The sequence below is a fragment of the Salarias fasciatus genome, chromosome 18, assembly GCF_902148845.1.
Source record: "Salarias fasciatus chromosome 18, fSalaFa1.1, whole genome shotgun sequence".
NCBI classification, from domain to species: domain Eukaryota; kingdom Metazoa; phylum Chordata; class Actinopteri; order Blenniiformes; family Blenniidae; genus Salarias; species Salarias fasciatus.
This window is the reverse complement of record NC_043762.1, coordinates 25,074,125-25,094,930: the sequence shown is the minus strand read 5'-3', so window position 1 is coordinate 25,094,930 and position 20,806 is coordinate 25,074,125. Positions and strand designations below refer to the sequence as shown.

General features: G+C 45.3%; 3 protein-coding genes across 3 annotated transcripts; all 3 read left to right on the top strand.

The window, feature by feature from the left end:
* Positions 1–4,526: 4,526 nt before the first annotated feature.
* Positions 4,527–8,620, top strand: tmub1 (transmembrane and ubiquitin-like domain containing 1). The gene is made up of 3 exons (XM_030115795.1): positions 4,527–4,635; positions 6,689–7,215; positions 7,335–8,620. The coding sequence occupies exons 2-3, from the start codon at positions 6,731–6,733 to the stop codon at positions 7,684–7,686; spliced, it is 837 nt and encodes a 278-aa protein (XP_029971655.1). The 5' UTR covers positions 4,527–4,635; positions 6,689–6,730; the 3' UTR covers positions 7,687–8,620.
* Positions 8,621–9,865: 1,245 nt separating this feature from the next.
* On the top strand, positions 9,866–14,204 carry LOC115405452 (oocyte zinc finger protein XlCOF6-like). Its single transcript, XM_030115035.1, has 3 exons — positions 9,866–10,042; positions 11,355–11,508; positions 12,058–14,204. The coding sequence occupies exons 1-3, from the start codon at positions 9,899–9,901 to the stop codon at positions 13,395–13,397; spliced, it is 1,638 nt and encodes a 545-aa protein (XP_029970895.1). The 5' UTR covers positions 9,866–9,898; the 3' UTR covers positions 13,398–14,204.
* Positions 14,205–15,947: 1,743 nt separating this feature from the next.
* ttc19 (tetratricopeptide repeat domain 19) lies at positions 15,948–19,930 on the top strand. Its single transcript, XM_030115072.1, has 11 exons — positions 15,948–16,019; positions 16,558–16,709; positions 16,905–16,996; positions 17,115–17,225; positions 17,337–17,375; positions 17,982–18,038; positions 18,113–18,174; positions 18,275–18,369; positions 18,442–18,605; positions 19,268–19,430; positions 19,506–19,930. The coding sequence occupies exons 1-11, from the start codon at positions 15,949–15,951 to the stop codon at positions 19,661–19,663; spliced, it is 1,164 nt and encodes a 387-aa protein (XP_029970932.1). The 5' UTR covers position 15,948; the 3' UTR covers positions 19,664–19,930.
* The last annotated feature ends 876 nt before the right edge of the window (positions 19,931–20,806 follow it).

Here is a 20,806-nt window from a genome sequence, read left to right as displayed (position 1 = left end):
ATTTTCAACACCCGCATTAAGATCACAGGTCGTCACGTTAAAATAAACACAGGAAAATATTTTAAATATGCCTCTTTTTCAAAGACACCAATTAATTTTCTGAAGCTCAATCTGCTCAATCAAACATGGAATTTACAATAATATTGTCCAGTAATGTTAAAATAGTGAAACAGTGTGATCTGCCCAAAAAACAAAAGAACAAAAACAAAAAAAACAAACAAACAAACAAACAAAAAACAATAAAACAAAAAACAAACAAAAAAACACACATGGTGGATGTATTTGTTTTTCAAAATGTTTTTGACTGAATTTGAATTTTGATTTTTTGTTAATTAATTAAGATAAGTTGAACTTTTTTATGAAAGCAAAGGGTGTTGAAACAGTTCACTGCCCTTACAGTATTTCACAATATTCACAAATTTTTATTCATCTTGATGCCACAAAAATAATAAATATGTGATATACTGTACATTTTTAGGATGTTTTTTTTAAGTTAGATTTGCACCTTTTTCATATACAGTAATTCCTTGAAATTTGTACTGAAGCACAATTAGTTCACTGTTACTTCCTTGAATTATACTGGCAGTTGGAATATTGTTAAAAGAATTATCAATTGAAAGCGCAAAGTACTCTTCACAAATACTACCCAAAGTTTCAACTTTTAATTCTCTAAACTTCGATTTAATGATTTATTTCACTACTACTTAGAACCAATTCAGTTGACTGTACCCCTTCATGGCCCTTTTCTCAGATCACCTGTAAGAGTGTGCAAAATTGCTAATTTTCTGCCGAAATGTAAATATAAAAGTGGAATTCTGTCATGTTGGACTAATAAACTTTTTAGGCTACAAGAATACCGATCAAAATGTGCATAATGGCTCTTCTAAAAGTAGCACATGATGTAAATTGTAATAGAGTTTAAGAAAATGCAAATAAAAACATTCCAGAAAAAATGCCACTCATTTAGGATAGTTTGAATAATTTATTATTTTCTGAAACATTTATGAAAAAAAAATTTGCAGGCAAAATAAGCAAGAGGGAGAAGAACGAGAGAGAGAGAGAAACGGAAGCTGTTCTTGGTTTTGGTGTATTTTATTTCTAAGGACAGAATCCGTCTCAACATCCGGGGACTTCCGGGCTCTTGACGCTCCATGCGAGGGAGACGCAGTGCGCATGCGCGACACCACAGGCAAATCACTGTGCATCTGGAAATTTAACAAACATCTTCATTGTTCTATTAAGGCATTTTATCGAAGTCATTATTCCAAAACAACTTAAAATCCGGTATTTTACTGAAAAGTATGGAAAGTAAATACTAAACACAGACACTCAGCAAAGCAGAGTCTGATTCATAAGAATAAAAAGATCAAATCTTATTTAAATGCAGGTTTCTACAGACTGCTGCTTAATGTTTTCAGAGGTTAAACGTAACCTAAACCGACAGAAAACATAAAATCATCTGCACAAATGTCTATAATACTCTTTAATCCGCATAATGTTAAATAAAGTTCAAATGAAAAAAAAAATAATAAGGAGATTCTCGAAAAAAACGATTGAGGTGACACGATGCAGGTCTGAGATGTAATCCCTTTCAAACTCATTGATAATGATAATTTTAATGCATTTACAGCACGACGAAAATAACTATCAAGTTAAGATGACAACATATTTGCTGTTGATTTTCAACAATATTTGAACACTCCAATTTATACAGCTTGCAAAGAGCGATTGAAAACTAGGAAATAAAAATAGAGGAACACTGCAAAAGCAGTATAAGTGTTTTGCTTTTAATTTTGAGGGAGCTAACTTACATTTTAGGTTCTCACTATCACCAAATCTTTGAAAGTTTGTGTTAATTATCATCATTAAGGATATCACCTTAACACATAACTTTTTATTTTTTTGTTGTAGGCATAACAAATTAACAAATCAACTGTGAACAAAACATTTTTTAAATTGAGTACATATTTTTTTCAATGTCCAAAAAGAGTGATAGATGAAATACATTTTTTTTTCTTTTCAAAAGAATACCCCAGCGTTTCCCTGTGGTGTTCACTTAAACAGACCACACAATTATGAATCATCACACATATGTAAAAAATATTTTACATATATTACACTACACCATATATATTATCCAGAATTCAGTGTTTGAGGTTGTAGTTGGCATCCTGAATATTCCAGATTCAGCTCAAAATCTTTCTGTGAGGCGTTGTGTGTATAAGTCCAACGACATATTTGTGGTTAATTTCAGTCTCTGACTTGCTGTGAGAGGTAGCGGCGCCAGAGTGGGGGCAAGGGGGCGGTCGCTCCAGGGCCCACAGGGTCATAGGGCCCCGTTTCATGTGATGTGTTCACATTTACTCCTAAATAAATTATTATAATAAAATGTGCAGTGTGTGCGAGAAGGTATACGCATATGAGTGTGGGCTCCAATTTGCCAATTCTTACATTACGACTGTAAATGAATGCATCAGAGCTGTAAGCCAGCGCTGATTGGCTGTGCGACATTAACAAGTTTTTACTTTGCACTTGATCTGAGCTCTTTGGAGGGAAGTTAAACAGCTAAACACAATGCTAGCCGCTAGCGGTACTACCCAAAACCCTAACATCGGAGCCATTGGTGAGTCAGTGAAACCTTCAAAAATTTTATCTTTATCAGCATGCTGTGGTCTTGAACACCTGCCTATTTGAATGTGCCTTGTGTTGCTCTCAACTACAAGAGACCGCAGAGTCTATTTGTTTCTAATATACGTGAATTCCAAAATCTATAGATAGCTGTGTCTATATCTATCGGAACAGATTGTGTAATTTTAGACCAGCTGTGTTCATTTTATATTTAAAGGTGCAGTAGGCAGGATTCGGCATCTCCGCCATCTTGCTTAGGGTTACCTAAGTAAGATGGCGTTTTGAAACTCAGCACAGCCAATCCTGTCCTGTTTTCTCTGACATCATGCCCTTACGCAAGTTAAGCCCCTCCCACAAGAATGTGCAACGAATGCCTCTCGACCAATCATGGTTAGAGCCTCAGGGCTCTTCTGATTGGTCAAAGATACCTGGAGCTGTGGAGATTCCTTTTCAGCTCAGAACAGAGACAGATGGAAACGCTGCACCCTCACGGTAGTGCAATTATGCTACACTCCTAAAGGATTATCAATGGATACTATAACATTTAATCCAAAGAAAACACAGAAAAACTAGCACTGACTAGCAAAATCCTGCCTACAGCACCTTTAAGCTGCATCAAAGATGATACAGATGTAGCCCGTGACTTTTTGTCTGAGTTTTCAGCACCATGGACAGCGACGCTCTGAGATTGACAGCTGTCACACTGCATGTTGGTTTGTGACTTTATTGGCTCAATAAAAGTGAGCATTAGTGTGTTGTTTGATGGTAGCATGAGGGATTGTTTTAATGGTAAAATCACTGTCATGAGGACCCATCGAGAATGCTCCGCCCCCTCTGTACTGAGACCCACGCTCCGCCTCTGGCTGTGAGTGAATCTTGTCTGTCTCAAACCTTTAGACTGGATGAATGGATAATGGATAAATCCATAAAACAAGATTTGTCTCCACATGAATATACACTTTTGGAGACATTTATGAGATGTGGCTTCTGTTCTGCAAAATAATGTTGGAAAAATGTGAAAGGTAAAGTTTGTGTCTGCACACATATTAAATAGAAATAGAGATCAACATGGAGTCTTTCTGAGGTGATCATCTGTGAGAGGAAGATCCAGTTAATGGTTTATCAGTTTTCCTGCCACGATGACAAAACGTTCAGAATAACTTCACAGAAAGGTTAAGAAGAGATGAAGCAGGAAACTGTGACCGGCACTCCTCTGGTAACTCATTAAATCCGGACTAGTATGTCCAAAGACATGTGGGTCTCAAAGGTCAACTGGAAAAATGTTCTTGGTTGAAGAATCCATGATCCTTTTGGTTCATCAGACTAAAATATTTGAGAATGAGCTCCCATGACTTGAACCACAGTGCTACCCCACAACCCACTTGACAGTTAAGTCTTTGACAAATTTAAGATATTATTGTTAACATGTCACAAAAAGCATAACTCATGTCATGCTTTCATTTCAAGGTTTTGATGTGAAATCTGGATTTACATAAAATCTAAAAAATACTGTCACAATGGTGTATGATGGTTTTTTAAATTTCTTTTGTTTATCTTCAATCAATATAGCAATATAAAATTAGTGCTTTGATTAATTGAATAGTTTTACATTCCACACATTACTTTTTGATTGGGATTTTCCCCCAGTAATGCGAAAACAATCTCTGGAAAAGGCATCCTGCTGGTTTATGTGACATGCCTTCACAGATGGTCAACTGCAGTGTCTCACCTTTAATTACATTAAGCAGTGTAGTAGATGTGTGGATTGAATATAATATATTTAGCTGCTTTTCAATTGTTTTCAGCGTCTGAGACATTAGTGCCCGTCAGAGCCACAGAAATAGGGGACAGTTCCACATGTGGCCACGTGGTGGCGGCAGTCCTCCACTTGAGTCGCCTTGTAAATAGAACGAAGAAGAAGAAGCGCGGAAGCGGCAGCAGGAAGCCACATTAGCCTGGTTAGCCTGCAGGCTAACGCGGACTGAAATGAGGATTCTAAGCTGAACTGTGAGTTTATTTTCATGCCATCGCTGTTCTGAGTCTCTCTAAATTTCTGGTAATTTTCTAATTTGTCGCCCCCCGGACCCCCCCTCACCCCGGACCCCCCTGCTCGCTTGTGCTCGCTTGTAGCGTAGCATCAGCTGTATGCGGGAGCAGCTAGCCTTGAGACTTTGGATTAGAAATGAGAGATTCGGTTTCGATGTGGTCTGTTTTTGTAGCCTGGCCTCCATCAAAACCCGATAACGGTGCTTACCAGAGTTAAACTACCGTCATGCCTGTCCCGTAGAACCGGGAACAGGCGAGGCTCCGTCTCTACACACATACTATTGGGTCAGGACAGGAAACAACATGAAGAGGTCTTTCAACTTCAGCTGTCTGGTTTGTTTTAATGAAAGTGACACTCAAGCCTCTGTAGTCTCCATGTAGGGCCGTAGTCCAGTCCGGTCAAGGTTTTGAGGCCATATTTCAGGTTACTGGTTTTTGCCCTTTAATGTTTGTCTTTTTCTGATCTTAGGATGTGGTAGTCTTGGTCTTGATGCTCTGGTCTTGCTCTTATGATGCCCTGATCTTGGTTTTACTCTGGTCTTGATCTGGACTTGGTCTCAGGTTAGGTGGTCCTGACTACTACTCTAACTCCTTGTCAAGCTCCTTCAGTTTCTTTAAATCTTCTGTGGACTGTGCTGCTTGTGATCTTTCGGAGAAAACATGAGTGAAAAGATGTGCATGAAGGAGAAAATTATGCAGAGGATGGAGACGTCTCTAAACTCTGACCATTCTATCAAACTTTAGTCACTCCTTTACACACAATCACATAAAAGTCGTGCTGAATCTTCACGAGTAAACAATGTCATATTCTAGGTCGAAACCAATAATACAGAAGGAAAAGTAGCTTTTGTCTTCACAGCATCCTCTCTTTTAAATAACTTTGCCTAATATTACACTTAATTCATTTATGGATTTTGATTCTCGTCAAACACTGGCATGAGTGACAAGGCATAAAAGGTTTAGCATTTACCATTCATTGTGATCTTGAGATCTAGCAGGAGATACTCATTATGTGGAAAAAAGAATCTGAATTCTAAACGACGTCTTAGTTCTGGGTCCTGTAAAGTCATTCTCTAGTTTAGTTATTAATAAAAAAATGCATTTTATTCATCTGTACCTTTCACAGCTCCTGAGATCATCTTCCATTAGACAACAAAAAGTTAATTATGACAGTTTTCCATTCCTCCATATAGAAAGAAGTACAGAAAGAGGTCTTATGTGTGTTGATCTACTCTGAACAGGATGATTGTAGATGTGATTTCACAGAGTCTGGATGTCCTGGAGGGCGTGCTTCACAGTCCAGGGGCAGGACAGATTAACAGTTTCAGTTGGCAGATGGAGAGTTTAAGGGTGAAGTAGACTTGGAACATGAATGTTACTGTTTCACAAAACAGTAACATTAATTTAAAAAAAAAAAAAAAAAACTTGCTCTTGTTTGTGAAAAATGCAGATCTCGAGAAAGCTTTGCTGAGAGGAGCTGTTTATATAAAAACCTGGGACCGAAGCAGAAAGAAGCTGTTTTTTTTAACTTTGCGTCTAAATTTTGTTTACTTTTAGGAAGTAGTTTTTCATTGTACTCCTGGCAAAATGCAGCTGAAGTTGGTTGTTTTTAGTGATTGCTGTAGATCTCAGATTAATTCTGTCTCCATTGTAACAGAAGCTTTAATCAACTAGAAATATGTTAGCTTGGCTGTAATTCCTGTTCCAAAGCTGTGTCCTGTGATCATAGTTCCTGATTACCCACAATGCAGTGCAAGATTAACCGTCCCGGGCTGATGGATTCAGTGAGCACGAGTGATTTCCTCATCGGATTGTTGTATGTTCAGCGCTGCTCACATTAGAGCCAGAAGTTTTTAATGTCTTTATGTAAAGCTTTCAGAAATACCCGAATCGATACTTCTTCAGGTTATAAAGACTTTCACTGAACCATTTCGCCAGCAGATGGCAGCAAAGCCTGAGAGATGAGGAGGAGGAGGAGGAGGAGGAGGATGATGTCTGTTTTTCCCTCCTCCAGGTGTTTGACCCGTGCTGACCTGCGCGGGCGTTGCCGTGGGCGATGGCTCTGATCGAAGGCGTGGGCGACGAGGTGACGCTGCTCTTCGGCTCCCTGCTGCTGCTGCTGGTGCTGCTGCTCGCCTGGATCTCCACCCGCACCCCGGAGCCCCAAGAGCACCTGTTCACCGCCTCCGTGAGCGTCAGCCAGCAGCACAGGACCGGCCCCGCCCACCAGGACTCGCCCCTCGCCTCCACCAGCGTCCCGTCCTCGCCCTCTTCTTCTTCCTCCTCGCCGCTGTCGTCGTCCGCCTCCAGCTCCGTGAGCGACGGCTCCGGGACCGAGGCCCCGCCCGTCACCGCGACCCCCCAGGAGGAGGGGGAGGACGGCGGGACGGGAGAGACTGTGGGAGGAGATGGCATCAGGAACAGGGGAGCCGGAGGAGAAAGTGTGTCTCAGAGGAACATGGTGGTCAGACTGAAGTTTCTGAATGACACAGAAAGAACAGCTCAGGTCAAACCGCAGGACACCATCGGATACATCAAACGGTAACTTCACCGCCAACACTCCTCCGCAGTATTACTGATCCATAGATTCTGTGTAGCTGTGACCGGAGCGTCCCCCTCCTGCAGCCTCACCGTGACCCCGTGTCTGTCTGACCTTTCAGGACCTACTTCGCCGGTCAGGAGCAGCAGGTGCGCCTCATCTACCAGGGCCAGCTGCTGCAGGACGACGCTCAGACTCTGGCCTCCCTCAACCTGGTCCACAACTGCGTCCTGCACTGCCACATCTCGCAGCACGCGGGCCGGGGCGCGGCGGGGGGGCCGCGGCCCGCCGACCAGGTGCAGGTGGCCCTGAACGTGGGCAGCCTCATGGTGCCGCTGCTGGTCTTCATGCTGTCGGTGCTGTGGTACTGTCAGATCCAGTACCGGCAGTTCTTCACCGCCCCGGCCACCGCCTCGCTGGTCGGCGTCACCATCTTTCTCAGCCTGGTGGCCTTCGGGGTCTACCGCCGCTAGCTGCTCCCCGATTGGCTGCTGCTGCTGCTGCTGCTGGTGCCTCTGACTTGTGGGAGTCGATGGATGCTGATCATAGTTATTAATGTTTGTTTCTGTTGCCATGGAGATGCTGAGCGTAAGCCAGAACTTTGATTTTTAATGTTTTTAGTTCTTTTTGTAGGCCTTCTCTTCATCGGTTCTCACAGATTCACGCCACCCCGTTTTTCCACACACACACGTTCCACTGATCAATCAGACCGTCAGATTCCGTGTTCATCTTCATTCTTCAGGAAGTGGATGCAAAGATGTAAAGATCCACAGCACAGCGTGAGAAAGTGACCAGATGTGTTCAGGCGGCGACACACTCTCATTTCAGCTCTTCATAACCGAACACACTGCAGTGTGTGGCGGAGGGGACTTCCTCCCTCCACAGGAAGGACAGCTGTTCAACATCTGGATTATACGTTTTGGGCCTGATTTAACAAGATCCTGTATGAAGCATGTTCAGTTGCATGCTCGCACAAATCGATATTTCTGCACGTTGCAGGCGTTCAAATAAAACAGGAAGGTTTTATCCTCCATGAATAAAATCAGCTGATCAGGCTGAAATCTCAGTGTGTGGCTGCCATCAGATCCATCAGCTTGGAGTCGGTTAAAAAATAACTTAATAAATGTCCGTTGAAAAGTAAAATAATTTTTTTTTAATGTAGTTCAGCCAGATTTGAGCTTGATTTACTTTCTTTATCTAAACCAAAAACAACTCAGCTTGAGACGTGATCCATACAGAGTGTCTGGATCGGCGGCGTTCCTCGTTCTCATCACCGTGCCTCATTGAGCTTAGTTTGAGTCGACTGCAGCAGACGTTTCCATGTTTCTCCAGACTGGATGGAAGTGGTTTCTGTGAATTTCAGCTTTTGACAAAAGAGAAAATCTATTAAATCATTTATTTATGTTGTTTTGTTTGTTTTTGTCTCTGCAGAGTCGGACTGATTTAAGTCTCGGTGTCACCTTTAGAAACCTGTAGCAAACTTTTAATCCTTCAACATTATTCTGATCTGATCTGCAGCTTAACTCGCTTCTGTTTCACCCAATACCAAAACAACAGTTACTCATATTTAATGTCTTCATTCAACACTTTTCTGGGTTTGGTGTTTCCAGGAAACATTTAGTGTTTTAACACTTCCTCTCAACAGACTCATTCAAAGTTCTCACAGTCTGTTCTCTGCAGAACAGTGGAATCTGAATTTGTCACATTCATGCCTAATTCCTTCACTGTTCAATAGTTAACCAGTAAAGTTTTCAAAGCTCAACAGCAGAATCATTTTACAATTAGCTTAGAATTCATTCTACTGTATAATGTTTTTTTTTAATCATAATTTCAATGTTTGACTTAAATTGAAATTGAATCAGCTTCATCTTGCAACAGCTTGAGTAGAGTGTATAGAAAATATGTGACGTACGTATTTGGGCACAGTAGTTGGAGCTCACAGTGAGAAGGTCTGGGGTCAAATACCACCTGGAACTTTCTCCTTTCTCTTTAGAGTTTTTCTTCCGTGTGTGTGAGTGTGAGAGAGAGACCCTGAATTACCCCTCGGTCTGAGTGTGTGTCCTGTGATGGACTGAAGACCTGTTCACAGCCCTCGGTTCAGCTCCAGTGCCTTTAAAGATGGGAGGGATGGCATCTGGAATCACTGATGCGTCTCAAAGCCAGGCCCAGCCTCCTCTGTCTGGAGATCAAAATATGGTCACCTGAGTTAAAATCAGCTCGACACCTTTGGTTTCAGTTACATTCCTGAGAGCCCAGAGACAAGTCCTGCATGACTGAGTTCATTTCATCATTAGACACCTGACTGCAGGAACAACTGATGAATCATTACATTCAGGTAAATTGAAGTAGGAAGGCATTTAAAATGGAATAACATGGTCTCCAGGACTCCTGCCAGAGAAATGATTAAAAATAAAGACAGAGATTGATCACTGTGCCTCAGATTCTATGTTTCAGTCTTTTGGCGGCCCGAAGCTTCCGTAGCTGGCGGCCAGTCGCGTGTTTTCGCGCAGCACGCGTTCTCTGATGTTTTCCCACGTGTTTTGTTTTGAGCAAGGTGAGGGGTCAGAGGTCGAGGGGGGAGCTTTCCCCCGGAAGTCTAGAGCAGAACCTGGTCAAGTCCGCAGCTCCGGGACTCCTCCGGCTAGCGGAACCGTCACCGACCCGTCCAGCGGCGGAGCCGGAGCGATGCAGAGCGCCGTGAGCCCGCCGGTGACCCCGCCTCCCTGCCTGAAGCAGGAGCCCTTCCCGGGCCTGAGCGCGGCCGAGCTAGCCGAGCTAGCGCCTGGATGTGAGGCAGAGGACCCGCCGGACTCCATTCAGATCCACAAGGTGTGTATAAACACTGAGCCGAGCCTGAGACCCCCCCGCCTGGTGCTCCGCACCGACCCCTCGACTGATCTGAGCCCGGTCCCCGGCTTCAATCGGCCGAACCCGATCCGAAGTCTGCCTCGGCGGAACGCCCCGAGCGGGCCGGATCGTTTGGACCGGGCCGGGCTGGAGGGAGGTGGAGCGGTGGGTGAATCCCGGGTGGAGGTTTGGAGTGAATCTGAATCAGCCGAATCAAAGAGGGGCAGCAGATGTCTCACCGGAGTGTGTCTGTCCCCAGCTGTGTGGCCCCAGCAGGACACACCGCGAGAAACATCTGGAAAGTGAAGGGAGTCTGGTGGAGACTCCGCCAGCTCGGGTCTCCAGGAGGAGTGTTGGCCTCAAGGCCAGACCAAGAGATGCTTCCTTCCATTCAGATCTGAAACAGATCACATCAGTGAAGAAGCCTGAAGCTCTTTTTTTCTCTGTTCCAGCAGATCTGATTGTTTCTGTCAGTACTGACTGTGGCAGTATTTCAGAAAAATTCTACAGTGTAGCTGAGTATAAAGTAACATCCTAAATATGCTGCAGCCTTGACTGAAATGCACTTGATTGTTTCCATGCACTTCATACTAAAAAAAAAAAAAATCTGACAGGAAAACAATAGTGTGATGAAAAGCACATAATTCACAAAAAAAAAAAAAAAAAATGTGTTTCAAATAACACCTGGGGACCACAGGGCAGATTCAGCAGCATAGAAATCAAGAAAAAGTGTCTGGGAAACAGACTGGGGCAAGAGAGAGATCACTGCTGTTTGAGCAAAGCTGTAAAGATGTCTGAGATCCCAAAACCTCCAGCCTGATGTTACTGTTAAATTAATCAGTCTGTTCCGACTGCTTTTGAAAGCATCAGGGCCAAACTAACCTCAGTGTGGATGAAGAAAAAGTTTGCAGATTGCACTTTTTTCTTTGGAAAAAAAAACATTGTTCATTGAGAATGTCGAAAACAAAATGTGAGCATTTTCCACATTTACTGATATAATTTGCATCAAAACCAAACAGCTTTTTCTAGTTTATCTTGTTCATTTTAATGGGCCTCTGCCACTGATCCGTCTTTACAGAGCCCCTTTAGCTTAAACCCCCTGAGCTGGACGTAAGGAGGGATGACAATATCGTTTATAACCAGACTGGACATACAGCACCACAGTTGCTCGGCTCCCTTTTCCCTTTCCAGCCTGTGTGGACAGACATCTTCCATATTCTGACTACATTCACTATTTCATGTTTGTAACAAACATACTTACAAAACACACCATTTAAATTCCGCCATCTTTCAGTTTCAGGACGCTGAAGACGATGAATTCTGCATCCAGATCAAACCAGAGCCCGACGGGGACGTGGAGATCCAGTCATACCCGCTCCTCATGAAGCTGTCGGTCAGTCTGACGGACTGCAGCGCGTGGCTGGAGGGGCGGGACTCCCTGACCGTGGGTAAGGAAGCTGAAGAGTCGGTCTGATTAGTTCAGTCGACGTTACATCAGTGGGAGGAAGACGTTAATAGTTAAATTAAGACCTTGTTCACGCAACATCGCAGCGTTTTGAGTGTCTGATTACAAGACAACATTGTGTGTGTGAGAGTGGGTGTTTTTGTGTGGTTTCATTACCAAACAGCACCCACTAGTGGCTGGGCACACTAACTACAGTGGTATTCAGTATATCTGTTGTTTCTGTATAAACTTGCTTTGTTTTCGAGACGTTGCCATGTAAATGCAAAATTTTTCTGAAACGGAAGCACACAAATGATCCACTTCTCCTGAAATGTTGTGTAAACATGGCCTGATTAACAGCTGCTGTTCAGTGGAAGTGAAAGAAATCCCTGCAGAGATAAAGTTCTAGAGTTGTAACTGGTTTTATTCACAACATAAGTTAAAAGCAATGAGTTTCACACATTACTACCAAAATGTAGCTTTCATGCAACATTTACTTCAGCGTCATCAGAATCTCTTTGAACCGTGACCTCTCCCCTCTTCCTCCCTGCAGCCGATCACCCTCAGCTCTTCACGCAGGCGCCGAAGCCGCAGCTGTCCACCAACTTCGGCAGGAAGATGGTCTACTGCCCCGAGTGTAAGAAGGGCTTCTACAAGCTGGCTCACCTGGAGGTTCACCTGCGGCTCCACAGCGGGCAGAACCCCAACGAGTGCTGCCAGTGCGGGAAGACCTTCCCCACCTTGATGAGGCTGGTCCTCCACCAGCAGATCCACGACCGGCAGGAGCCGTACCACTGCTCGTACTGTGACAAGACCTTCGCCCTGAAGCGGGACTGGAAGACGCACCACCGGACGCACTCGGGCATCAAGCCCTTCAAGTGCTGGTTCTGCGGGGATGGCTTCGGCGAGCAGGGAGAGCTCAACGAGCACCTGCAGATACACCGGGGCGAGAAGTGCTACCGCTGCGGCGTCTGCGGCAAGATGTTCGTGTCCTACCAGGGCTTCAACTTCCACTGCAAGTCGCACCGCAGCCCCAAGAAGCTGCCCTGCAGCAAGTGCAGCAAGTCCTTCAGCAACCCTCAGAGCCTGAAGCTGCACCAGGTGACTCACTCCGACAGGAAGCCTCACAAGTGTCCCACCTGCGGGAAGGGCTTCAAGCTGCTGAGCGGCATGCGCTGCCACCAGCGCACGCACGAGGACCTGAAGGACTACCACTGTACCGAGTGCGGGAAGTGCTTCTCCAGCCTGCAGGGCCTGAAGCTGCACAACCGCACCCACACCGGCCTCAAGCCGTACAAGTGCGCCGAGTGCGGCAAGCGCTTCACCCAGTCCCCGCACCTCAAGGCGCACATGGTGACCCACACCGGGGAGCGGCCCTTCCTCTGCACCACCTGCGGCAAGCGCTTCACCCAGTCGTCCCACCTGCGGTCGCACATCACGCTGTTCCACGTGGGCGAGAAGCCGTTCACCTGCGACGACTGCGGCAAGAGCTTCACCATCGCCCACTACCTGAAGATGCACCGGCTGAGCCACACCAAGGAGAAGCTGTACCAGTGCTCGTACTGCGAGAAGTCCTTCTCCTACCACAACTCGTGGCGAGCCCACGAGAGGATCCACACCGGCGAGCGGCCGTTCAGCTGCCAGGACTGCGGGCAGAGCTTCATCACGTCGGGCTCGCTGCTCAACCACCAGCGGGCCAAGCACACCGGGGAGAAGAGCCACTACTGCATCACCTGCGGGGAGTTCTTCATCACCAGCTCGCTGCTGCGCCTCCACCAGCTCAACCACACCGGCGAGCGGCCGCACGCCTGCGACTGCGGCAAGGCCTTCAAGACCAAAGGAGTGCTGCGCCACCACCTGAAGAGGTTCACGGACCACCAGCCCGTCGAGTGACGGAGCCGCAAGACCGCCGTCATCCGCCTCACGTCATCCGTCTCACGCTTTGATTGGTTTGGTCAACGTCATCTCTTCTTCTGTGGTGTTTTAAAGGTAGCTCCCATCTGCCGTTTAATCCATGTGCCTGGAGACATTGAGTGAAAACACTACATGTTTGGCTGGATGGAGTTCAGAGGTCCAGCCAGAGTCGATCATTTCCCTTAGTATCACTAATGCACTGACGTATCTGTACTTCCCATGATGCACTGCGAACGGGAGCTGCTCACTGACACATCTGCTGCTTTAAAGTGATGGCTCGACTGAATGTGAACTGAAAACACACACACGCACACACACCACACGCACACAGCTCCTGCTAACCCAGTGATGATTTTCTCCCAAAGACTGAAACCAGAACAGAGTCCGTTTCTCTCTCGTCAGAAGATTTGATCTTGATCCCCTTTCCTCTCCCTGCCGATCAGCCGGGTTTCTGTCTGCGTCTCTCAGAGAGCGACTGACCGATGGACTGAATGTTTCACGGCTTCCATCCTGCCTGGAGGAAGCTGTGCAGCGGAACGTCTCATATTTCTAGGATACGCGCCAAGCTTTAACACTAAGAACTGACCAGAGACTGTTGGTGAAGACTCTCATGTGATTGGCTGGCAGGTGTCTCATCTTTTGGTCACCTGGAGCCTTACAAAAAACAAATAAGAAAAGAAGAAGAAAGAACTGTTGGATACTTTATTTAAGTTGGTGTACGTACCAAAGCTGAAAATTGATTTAACGAACTGCCAAACTGATCAATCACTTTGCTTATTTTCAAGGAAATGAGTTGAATAATGTCGATATTCATCACCGTTCTTCATCGTAACTCTTCGCATAATGACTTCAGATTTCAGGTTTATGTTTTATCCTGGCAACTGAGGCTGGATATGGACGTGATAATTTCATTCTGTGATGAACCTCAAGTTTTACCTTTCCCCGTCAAGCTTCAGCTTCATATTTCACGGAATACGTTTTTGAAAGTTGGAGTTTTAGCACTGGCACGTGACGACCCATCTGTCATTATCAGGCCTCGTTTTGTGAGCTAAAAATTGTTCATTAAGCAAGCGACGGATTTGATGATGTAGCACTGCTGAATGGAGCAGGAGATGCCTCAGGACTCAGAGATCTGAGCTGCTTTGGTGTTTTTGGTGAAGTAATAAACGGTTCCTGAGGGAGTTATCATGAGACTGGGTGCAGCTATAAGAATCCCAAGTTTTGTTTTTAAGGTGCCCGTGTGACGCGTGTTGAACCAGTTTTAATGTTGCACACAAAGGTTTTTATGAACACACATACTGCTGTGTTACATTGTTGCCTTCAGTTTAGTTTTTTTTTTTAATGCATATATAAATATATATAGATGCTCAAACTGAAAAAGTAATGACGATGTTATTGTGTGATCTGTGCGAGAAACCTGATTTGCCTTCTGGAGCCTGCGACGCCCTGCACACCCAATCAGAGCGAGACGGGACGTCGTGCGCTCTCGCAACCAATCAGGCTTCCGGATTGGATCAAGTTGAGAAAACTGCCTCAGAGATTTTTTTTAAGTTGTTTTTTTTTTCTCGATGTCATGAAATGTCCCCTGCTGGTCACTTGCTGAACTGCAGCTTATGAAGACATGATGTTAGCGATCAACCGTCCAGATGCCCATGAACATGACTGACATGTTAAAACTCATGTTTGTAAGACTCTCATGATCTTAACTGATATGAGTTCTGCTGATTTAAAGTTGAAAATGCTTTAGAAAGCAACTTGTTTTGTTCAACAATAAAAGCCAAATTGTGAATATACTGTGTAGCGGTGACTGTTTTTTGAGTTTGTAATAATGGATGTATAATATAAGGTAAAGAAATACGAGACCAATGAGCATCGGTGTCGCATATTGACCAAGGTGTCAATAAAAAAATTTAGCTGTGAATGGCTACAACAAATAATTCCTGTGATGAGGGCTAAAATTGGTCTTCTTTAGTTCTTGTACAAAATATAGTTAAAATACATGGCTTTAAAATGGGTAGAAATTGCTTAAAAACCTGGGTTTTTAAAAATCCACCCTTCAAAACTGGGAATCACTCATATAAGGGGTGTGCTTTGCTCATTTAAAATACATAACAGTGGTTTATTTCATTGTAAAATGTATTCTTTATTTAATTTCATTCAGCAAATCACAAAACCTTGGAAAGATGTTCTATCAACTTAGAAGATAGTTATGGTTTAGGTGTTACTTATGAAATACAGGTGAATTGAAAAATAAAGTAAAAGCTCATTTCTCTCCATTCAGTAAAACATTGACCATAAATAATCAGAGGTCATTTAAATTTTAATTGAGTGATACCAAAACTAACATTTTAACGACAGTCAAAATATTTATAGTCTTGTAATAAATAATATGCTTTACTTCAAAAATTTAAAAGTAGCTTCTTTATTTATATTGAAACTAATGATGCAACTTTCTCTCTTATGGGCTTCTCTTATTTTGAATGCGTGCAGTGGCGCAACGTCACTTCCGCTTCTTATGTAAACAGTAAAGATGGCGGCCTCCTGTGTGCTCCGTGCCGTCCTCCGCCGGGTCTCGAGCCGCTGTTTTGGAGCATTAAGCAGGTCAGCACGAGCCGGACGCACACGGCGGCCCGGAGTTCATTCATCAATCTGACGATTTAACCGTAAATTAGAGAAGAAGCAGATTTTAATTCACGTGTTTGTCTGTCCTGAGATTTGCTAAAGCTACATTCATTCATGCAGCTATATAAACACTAGATTACAGAGTGTAGAACACAACATGTCCATGTATAACATGTTTATACTTCTCCTCCTCCTCAGTGAATGCTGCAGGTGTGCGGGTTCTGTTTGCCCTCAGTTTGACTTACAGGCTCACTTGTCTTATCCCAGCTGAATTTCAGCTCCTGTCGTGATTATTATGCCACTTATGAAATGAACGTGGAGTTTAATGAAGGCTTGGAAGCTGTGGAGACAAATTAAACCTCTGAACAACAGCAGCTAAAGCCTGGAGCTGCAGTGAAGCAGGAGAGGAGACAGGACATGACAGGCTTTTGCTCTCACTACAGAACACACACATGAATGTGATTGCATAACTTGTGAGCTGTCCTGTAACAGGCCTGTGCCTGTGTCCTCCCTGCAGTGTGAGGCCTGGCAGGTGTCTCAGCTCCTCTTTGGCCTCGGAGGCCGTGCTGGCAGAGCACTCAGCATCCAGGCTCAGCGGACAGACACCCATCAACACAGGCTTCAATCACCAGCAGAGAGATGGAGGAAAGCTCCTGCTGACTGCTCTGGGTAGGTTCTCTCTCTCTCTCTCTCTCTCTCCATGGTACAGTCTGCTGTTTTCCTCTTAATATTTGAATGGAAGTAAGCACATAGATTAAAGCCATCGTGTATCCCTTCACCTGTTGAAACAAAGAGTTAATCTCACATGCATGTTTTTGTAAAGTTAATTTTAATGCTAGTGTGTGTGTGTGTATCCATCTGCAGCTTTTTCCCTGTTTGGAAGTTCTGCTGAAAGCCAGAAGGAAGAAGCTCAGAGGAAGGAGGAGGAGATCATCCTGCTGCTGAAGAAGGCCAAGGTAGCTCTGTCAGAACAGGACGGGCTGCATCTGTGTCTGTCAGCCTGTCCTGACAGTGTGTGTGTGTGTGTGTGTGTGTGTGTGTGTGTGTGTGTGTGTGTGTGTGTGTGTGTATCAGCTCAGTGTGTATCGCGACCAGCTGGATGCAGCCTCGGGGTTCCTGCACCAGGCCATTGTTCTGGCTCATCAGACCCACAACAACCAGGCCATCATTTACACCTACAGCATGGTAAAGTCCCAGGTCCTCCTCTCACCTCAGGCACCGCTGCGCCCCCTGCTGGTACGTCACTACACATTTTTCATATCTGGATTACTAAAGATGTTTCTCTCCGCTCCTCAGATGGCCAATCTGGCTTACGTTCAAGGTCAGCTGGACAATGTGAGTATCATCTAAACCCAGCATGGTGTTCAGTCACAGAGAACCAAGATATTACAACAAAAATTAAGATATTATTGATAATAGCTTTTTCAAATCCTAAAACAACAGAATGCACCACTTTCCTCTTGCTTTGGTATTCGCTCGACTGACTCTTGTGGATTTCATTTCTGCGGCAGTAACAACAATTTCACCTCTAAAGCTGTACTGTTAGCAGGATTTCTTTTCAAACATGATGAACAGTCATGCTGGGAAGCAGCTTCACTCTCAACCTCAGATTTTTTACTTTTTCTTTGTGCTCCTAATTTAATAATGCTTATTATTTATTACAAAAATGAAAAAAAATCAAAAAATATCAAATTGATTTAAAAACAAGGTAATTTTTTCTCAGTTTTCTTTCCTGCAGTTTGAGTTGTCTTATCAGATGATGTGATATGACTGTGCTGTATTTGGTGCTATATCTGTAAATTATGGAATTGAAACGAGTTTAATATCTTTTGTTATTTGAAGCATTGCCCCAAAATTATATTCTCTCTCTCTCTCTCTCTCTCTCTCTCTCTCTCTCTCTCTCTCTCTCTCTCTCTCTCTCTCTCTCTCTCTCTCTCTCAGGCAGAGAAGCTCTTCAAAGCTGCGATGAGCTTCATGCTCGCAGGAGGAACTCCACAGGTCAGTTTGTCCTCCTGTCCTGCAGGAAGTAGCTCCAGCGAGGTCGACTCGTCTCACTTCCTGTCTTCTTCCAGGACGACAACGCCGTCATCGAGATGTCTCTGAAGCTGGCCACCATCTACGCTGAGCAGAACAGGTGAGAGGCAGACTCAGCCAATCAGCTGATAGACGGCTCAGGTCCGGGCTGGCTGACCGTCCTCTGTCCGTCTGTCTGTCCGCTGGACTGCTGCTGTCAGGACGGAGCTGGCGGATCACGGTTTCAGGTTCTGTACGGAGTCCCTGGAGGCCAAACTGGAGAAACAGAAGGAGCTTCCAGCGGAGGAACACACAGGTGAGACACGCCGAGGACGGGCGAGGCGCTGACACAGGCGAGGAAACGCTCTGCTGTTGTTGTGGTTCTCAGAAGAACAGGAAGCTCTGCGGAAGGAGACCCGCCTCCTGCTGGGCCTGTGTCTGGACTCCAGGGCTCGGTACCGAGCGTCGACGCGGCACCTGCAGCAGGCGGGACTGGACTACCAGAGCGCCCTGAACATCTGCCGCCAGGAGCAGGGCGACACACACCCCCAGGTAGAGACACACTCTCGCAGAGAGACACACAGGTGGACACCGTAGACTGGATCAAAAGGATATATTATACACACACACACACACACACACACACACACACACACAGAGGTAGAGACACTGCCCAAAGTGGCCAAAGCTCTGCATGTGTAGTGAAGGACACGCCCACATTCAGGGACTCACTTGCTCCCTCTCGCTCTCTCTCCTGCTTGCTCTCTTGCTCTCTCTCTCCCTCTTACTCCCTCTCTTGCTCTCTCGCTCTCTCTCCCCCCTTGTTCTCTCTCACTCTCTCTCTCTCCCCTTGCTCTCTCTGTCTCGCTCTCTCTCTTCCTCTTGCTTCCTCTCTCGCTCTCTCTCACTCTCTCCACTCTTTCTCTCTCTGTCTCTCTCTCGCTCTCTCTCTCCCCTCTTTCTCTCTCTCTCTCCCTCCCTCTCTCTCGCTCGCTCACTCTCTTGTTGCTATCTCTCTCGCTCTCTCTCACTCCCCTCTTGCTCTCTTTCTGTCTTGCTCTCTCTCTCTCACCTCTTGCTCTCTCTCTCTTTCTCTCTGTCTCGCTCTCTCTCTCACTCTTGCTCTCTGTCTGTCCTTCTCTCTCTCTCTCTCTCTCTCTCTCTCTCTCTCTCTTGCTCGCTCTCTCTGTCGCCCTCTCTCTCTCTCCTGATAGACTCTGGTGCTGATGAGCGACCTGGCCACCATCTTGGATCTGCAGGGTCGTCATGACGACGCCCTGGCGCTGGTGCAGCAGGCGGTGGACCTGAGCCGCTCCGTCGGACACCCCGACCAGCACGTGCTGCTCCTCAATCTGGCCGGAATCCTGATGCACACAGGTGGGTGGAGGTCAGAGGTCACGGGTCCGGGCCGCCCCTCCCGTGGGTCTGAGCCGGTCTGATTCCGTCCACCAGGTCGGCTGGACGACTCCGTTCGGGTCTACAAGGAAGCGCTGAGCATGGCTCAGCAGGTGGGAGACGAGGAGGCGGTGGAGCGGATCGAGGAGGGGCTGAAGGAGGTGAAGACCAGGAGGAGTCAGGAGAAGAAGGAGGAGCAGAGCCACGCCTCCTAGGGACCGGAACCCAGGGACGAGTTCATGGACCGTCTGTCTCCATCTGTCCGTTCTGTGTCTTGTGCTTCCTCGTCTGAATCTGTTTGACACAAAGCTGCTCCAAAAAAAAGGTCAATGTGAAGATGAGAGACTGAGACGACGCAGCCTGTCTTCGTTCTGTCCAAAAGTGACGTAATGAACCAAAAAGTGTTTCCACGGTGGAGTCCAGGCAGGACGGACTCTCAACACTGCTGTGTGTTCATGTGAGACATGCCTCTGTGTTTGAAGTGCACATAATAAACTATTTTCTGTGTTTATTCTTCATCCGTCACGTTGTGTGATCACTGGCATGGAAAGTTAAGGGTCAAAGGTCAAGTTCAGCCTGGACATGTTATAAATTCATGACAGGATTCACTCATGAGTTCAAACTATTTAAAGCTTGCATTTGGGAAAAAAAGGAGAACATGAAAGCTCCATATATTTATCTTTTCCAAATCATTTATTTGCTTTTATTTTGACACCTCTGTCGTAACATAAATATCACACACTGCTGACATGACAAACAGAATTCATTGTGCTTTTAGTTTTTCTACAAACTCGTCTTTTATCCTTTAATAGATGATTTTCACCACAGCAGCCATTGAGGTGTGTGTATTCTGTCTGCTGTGTTTCTCTTTACTGAACACAGCTCAGTGTCAACAGGACATCAGTCAGCAGCTGCGTTTAATTGGGGGTAAACGCTGTAAATGATCAACTCGGCCTGATATGGAGATTAAAAAAAAGCCTCTGAGAAATTCAGGCATGATCTGCTCCACCTCCTGTTGAGGTTTCACCTGATTCCAGTGTGTTGACTGTAAATCTCTCTCAGACTTATTTATCTGTTTGTTTGTTTTTTTTTTTGTTTTTTTTTTTTTGTTTTACTGCAGAAGGTTTCTCTCTGAAGTTCTCTCAGTTATATTTGTGGAATTTTATTTTGAAGTTTTGAACATTGGGTGCTGGAGCCCATCGGCTACACTCAGCAGGTCACTCTCGGGGTGACTCAGGGTCACCAGACGGTTGTCTGAAAGCCTTGTAGAAATAAATATGGTGTTTTAAACCATGAGGCATGGAACTACCGTTATTCTGATGACACACAGATGTGTCTCAGTTTCTCATTTAATGAAC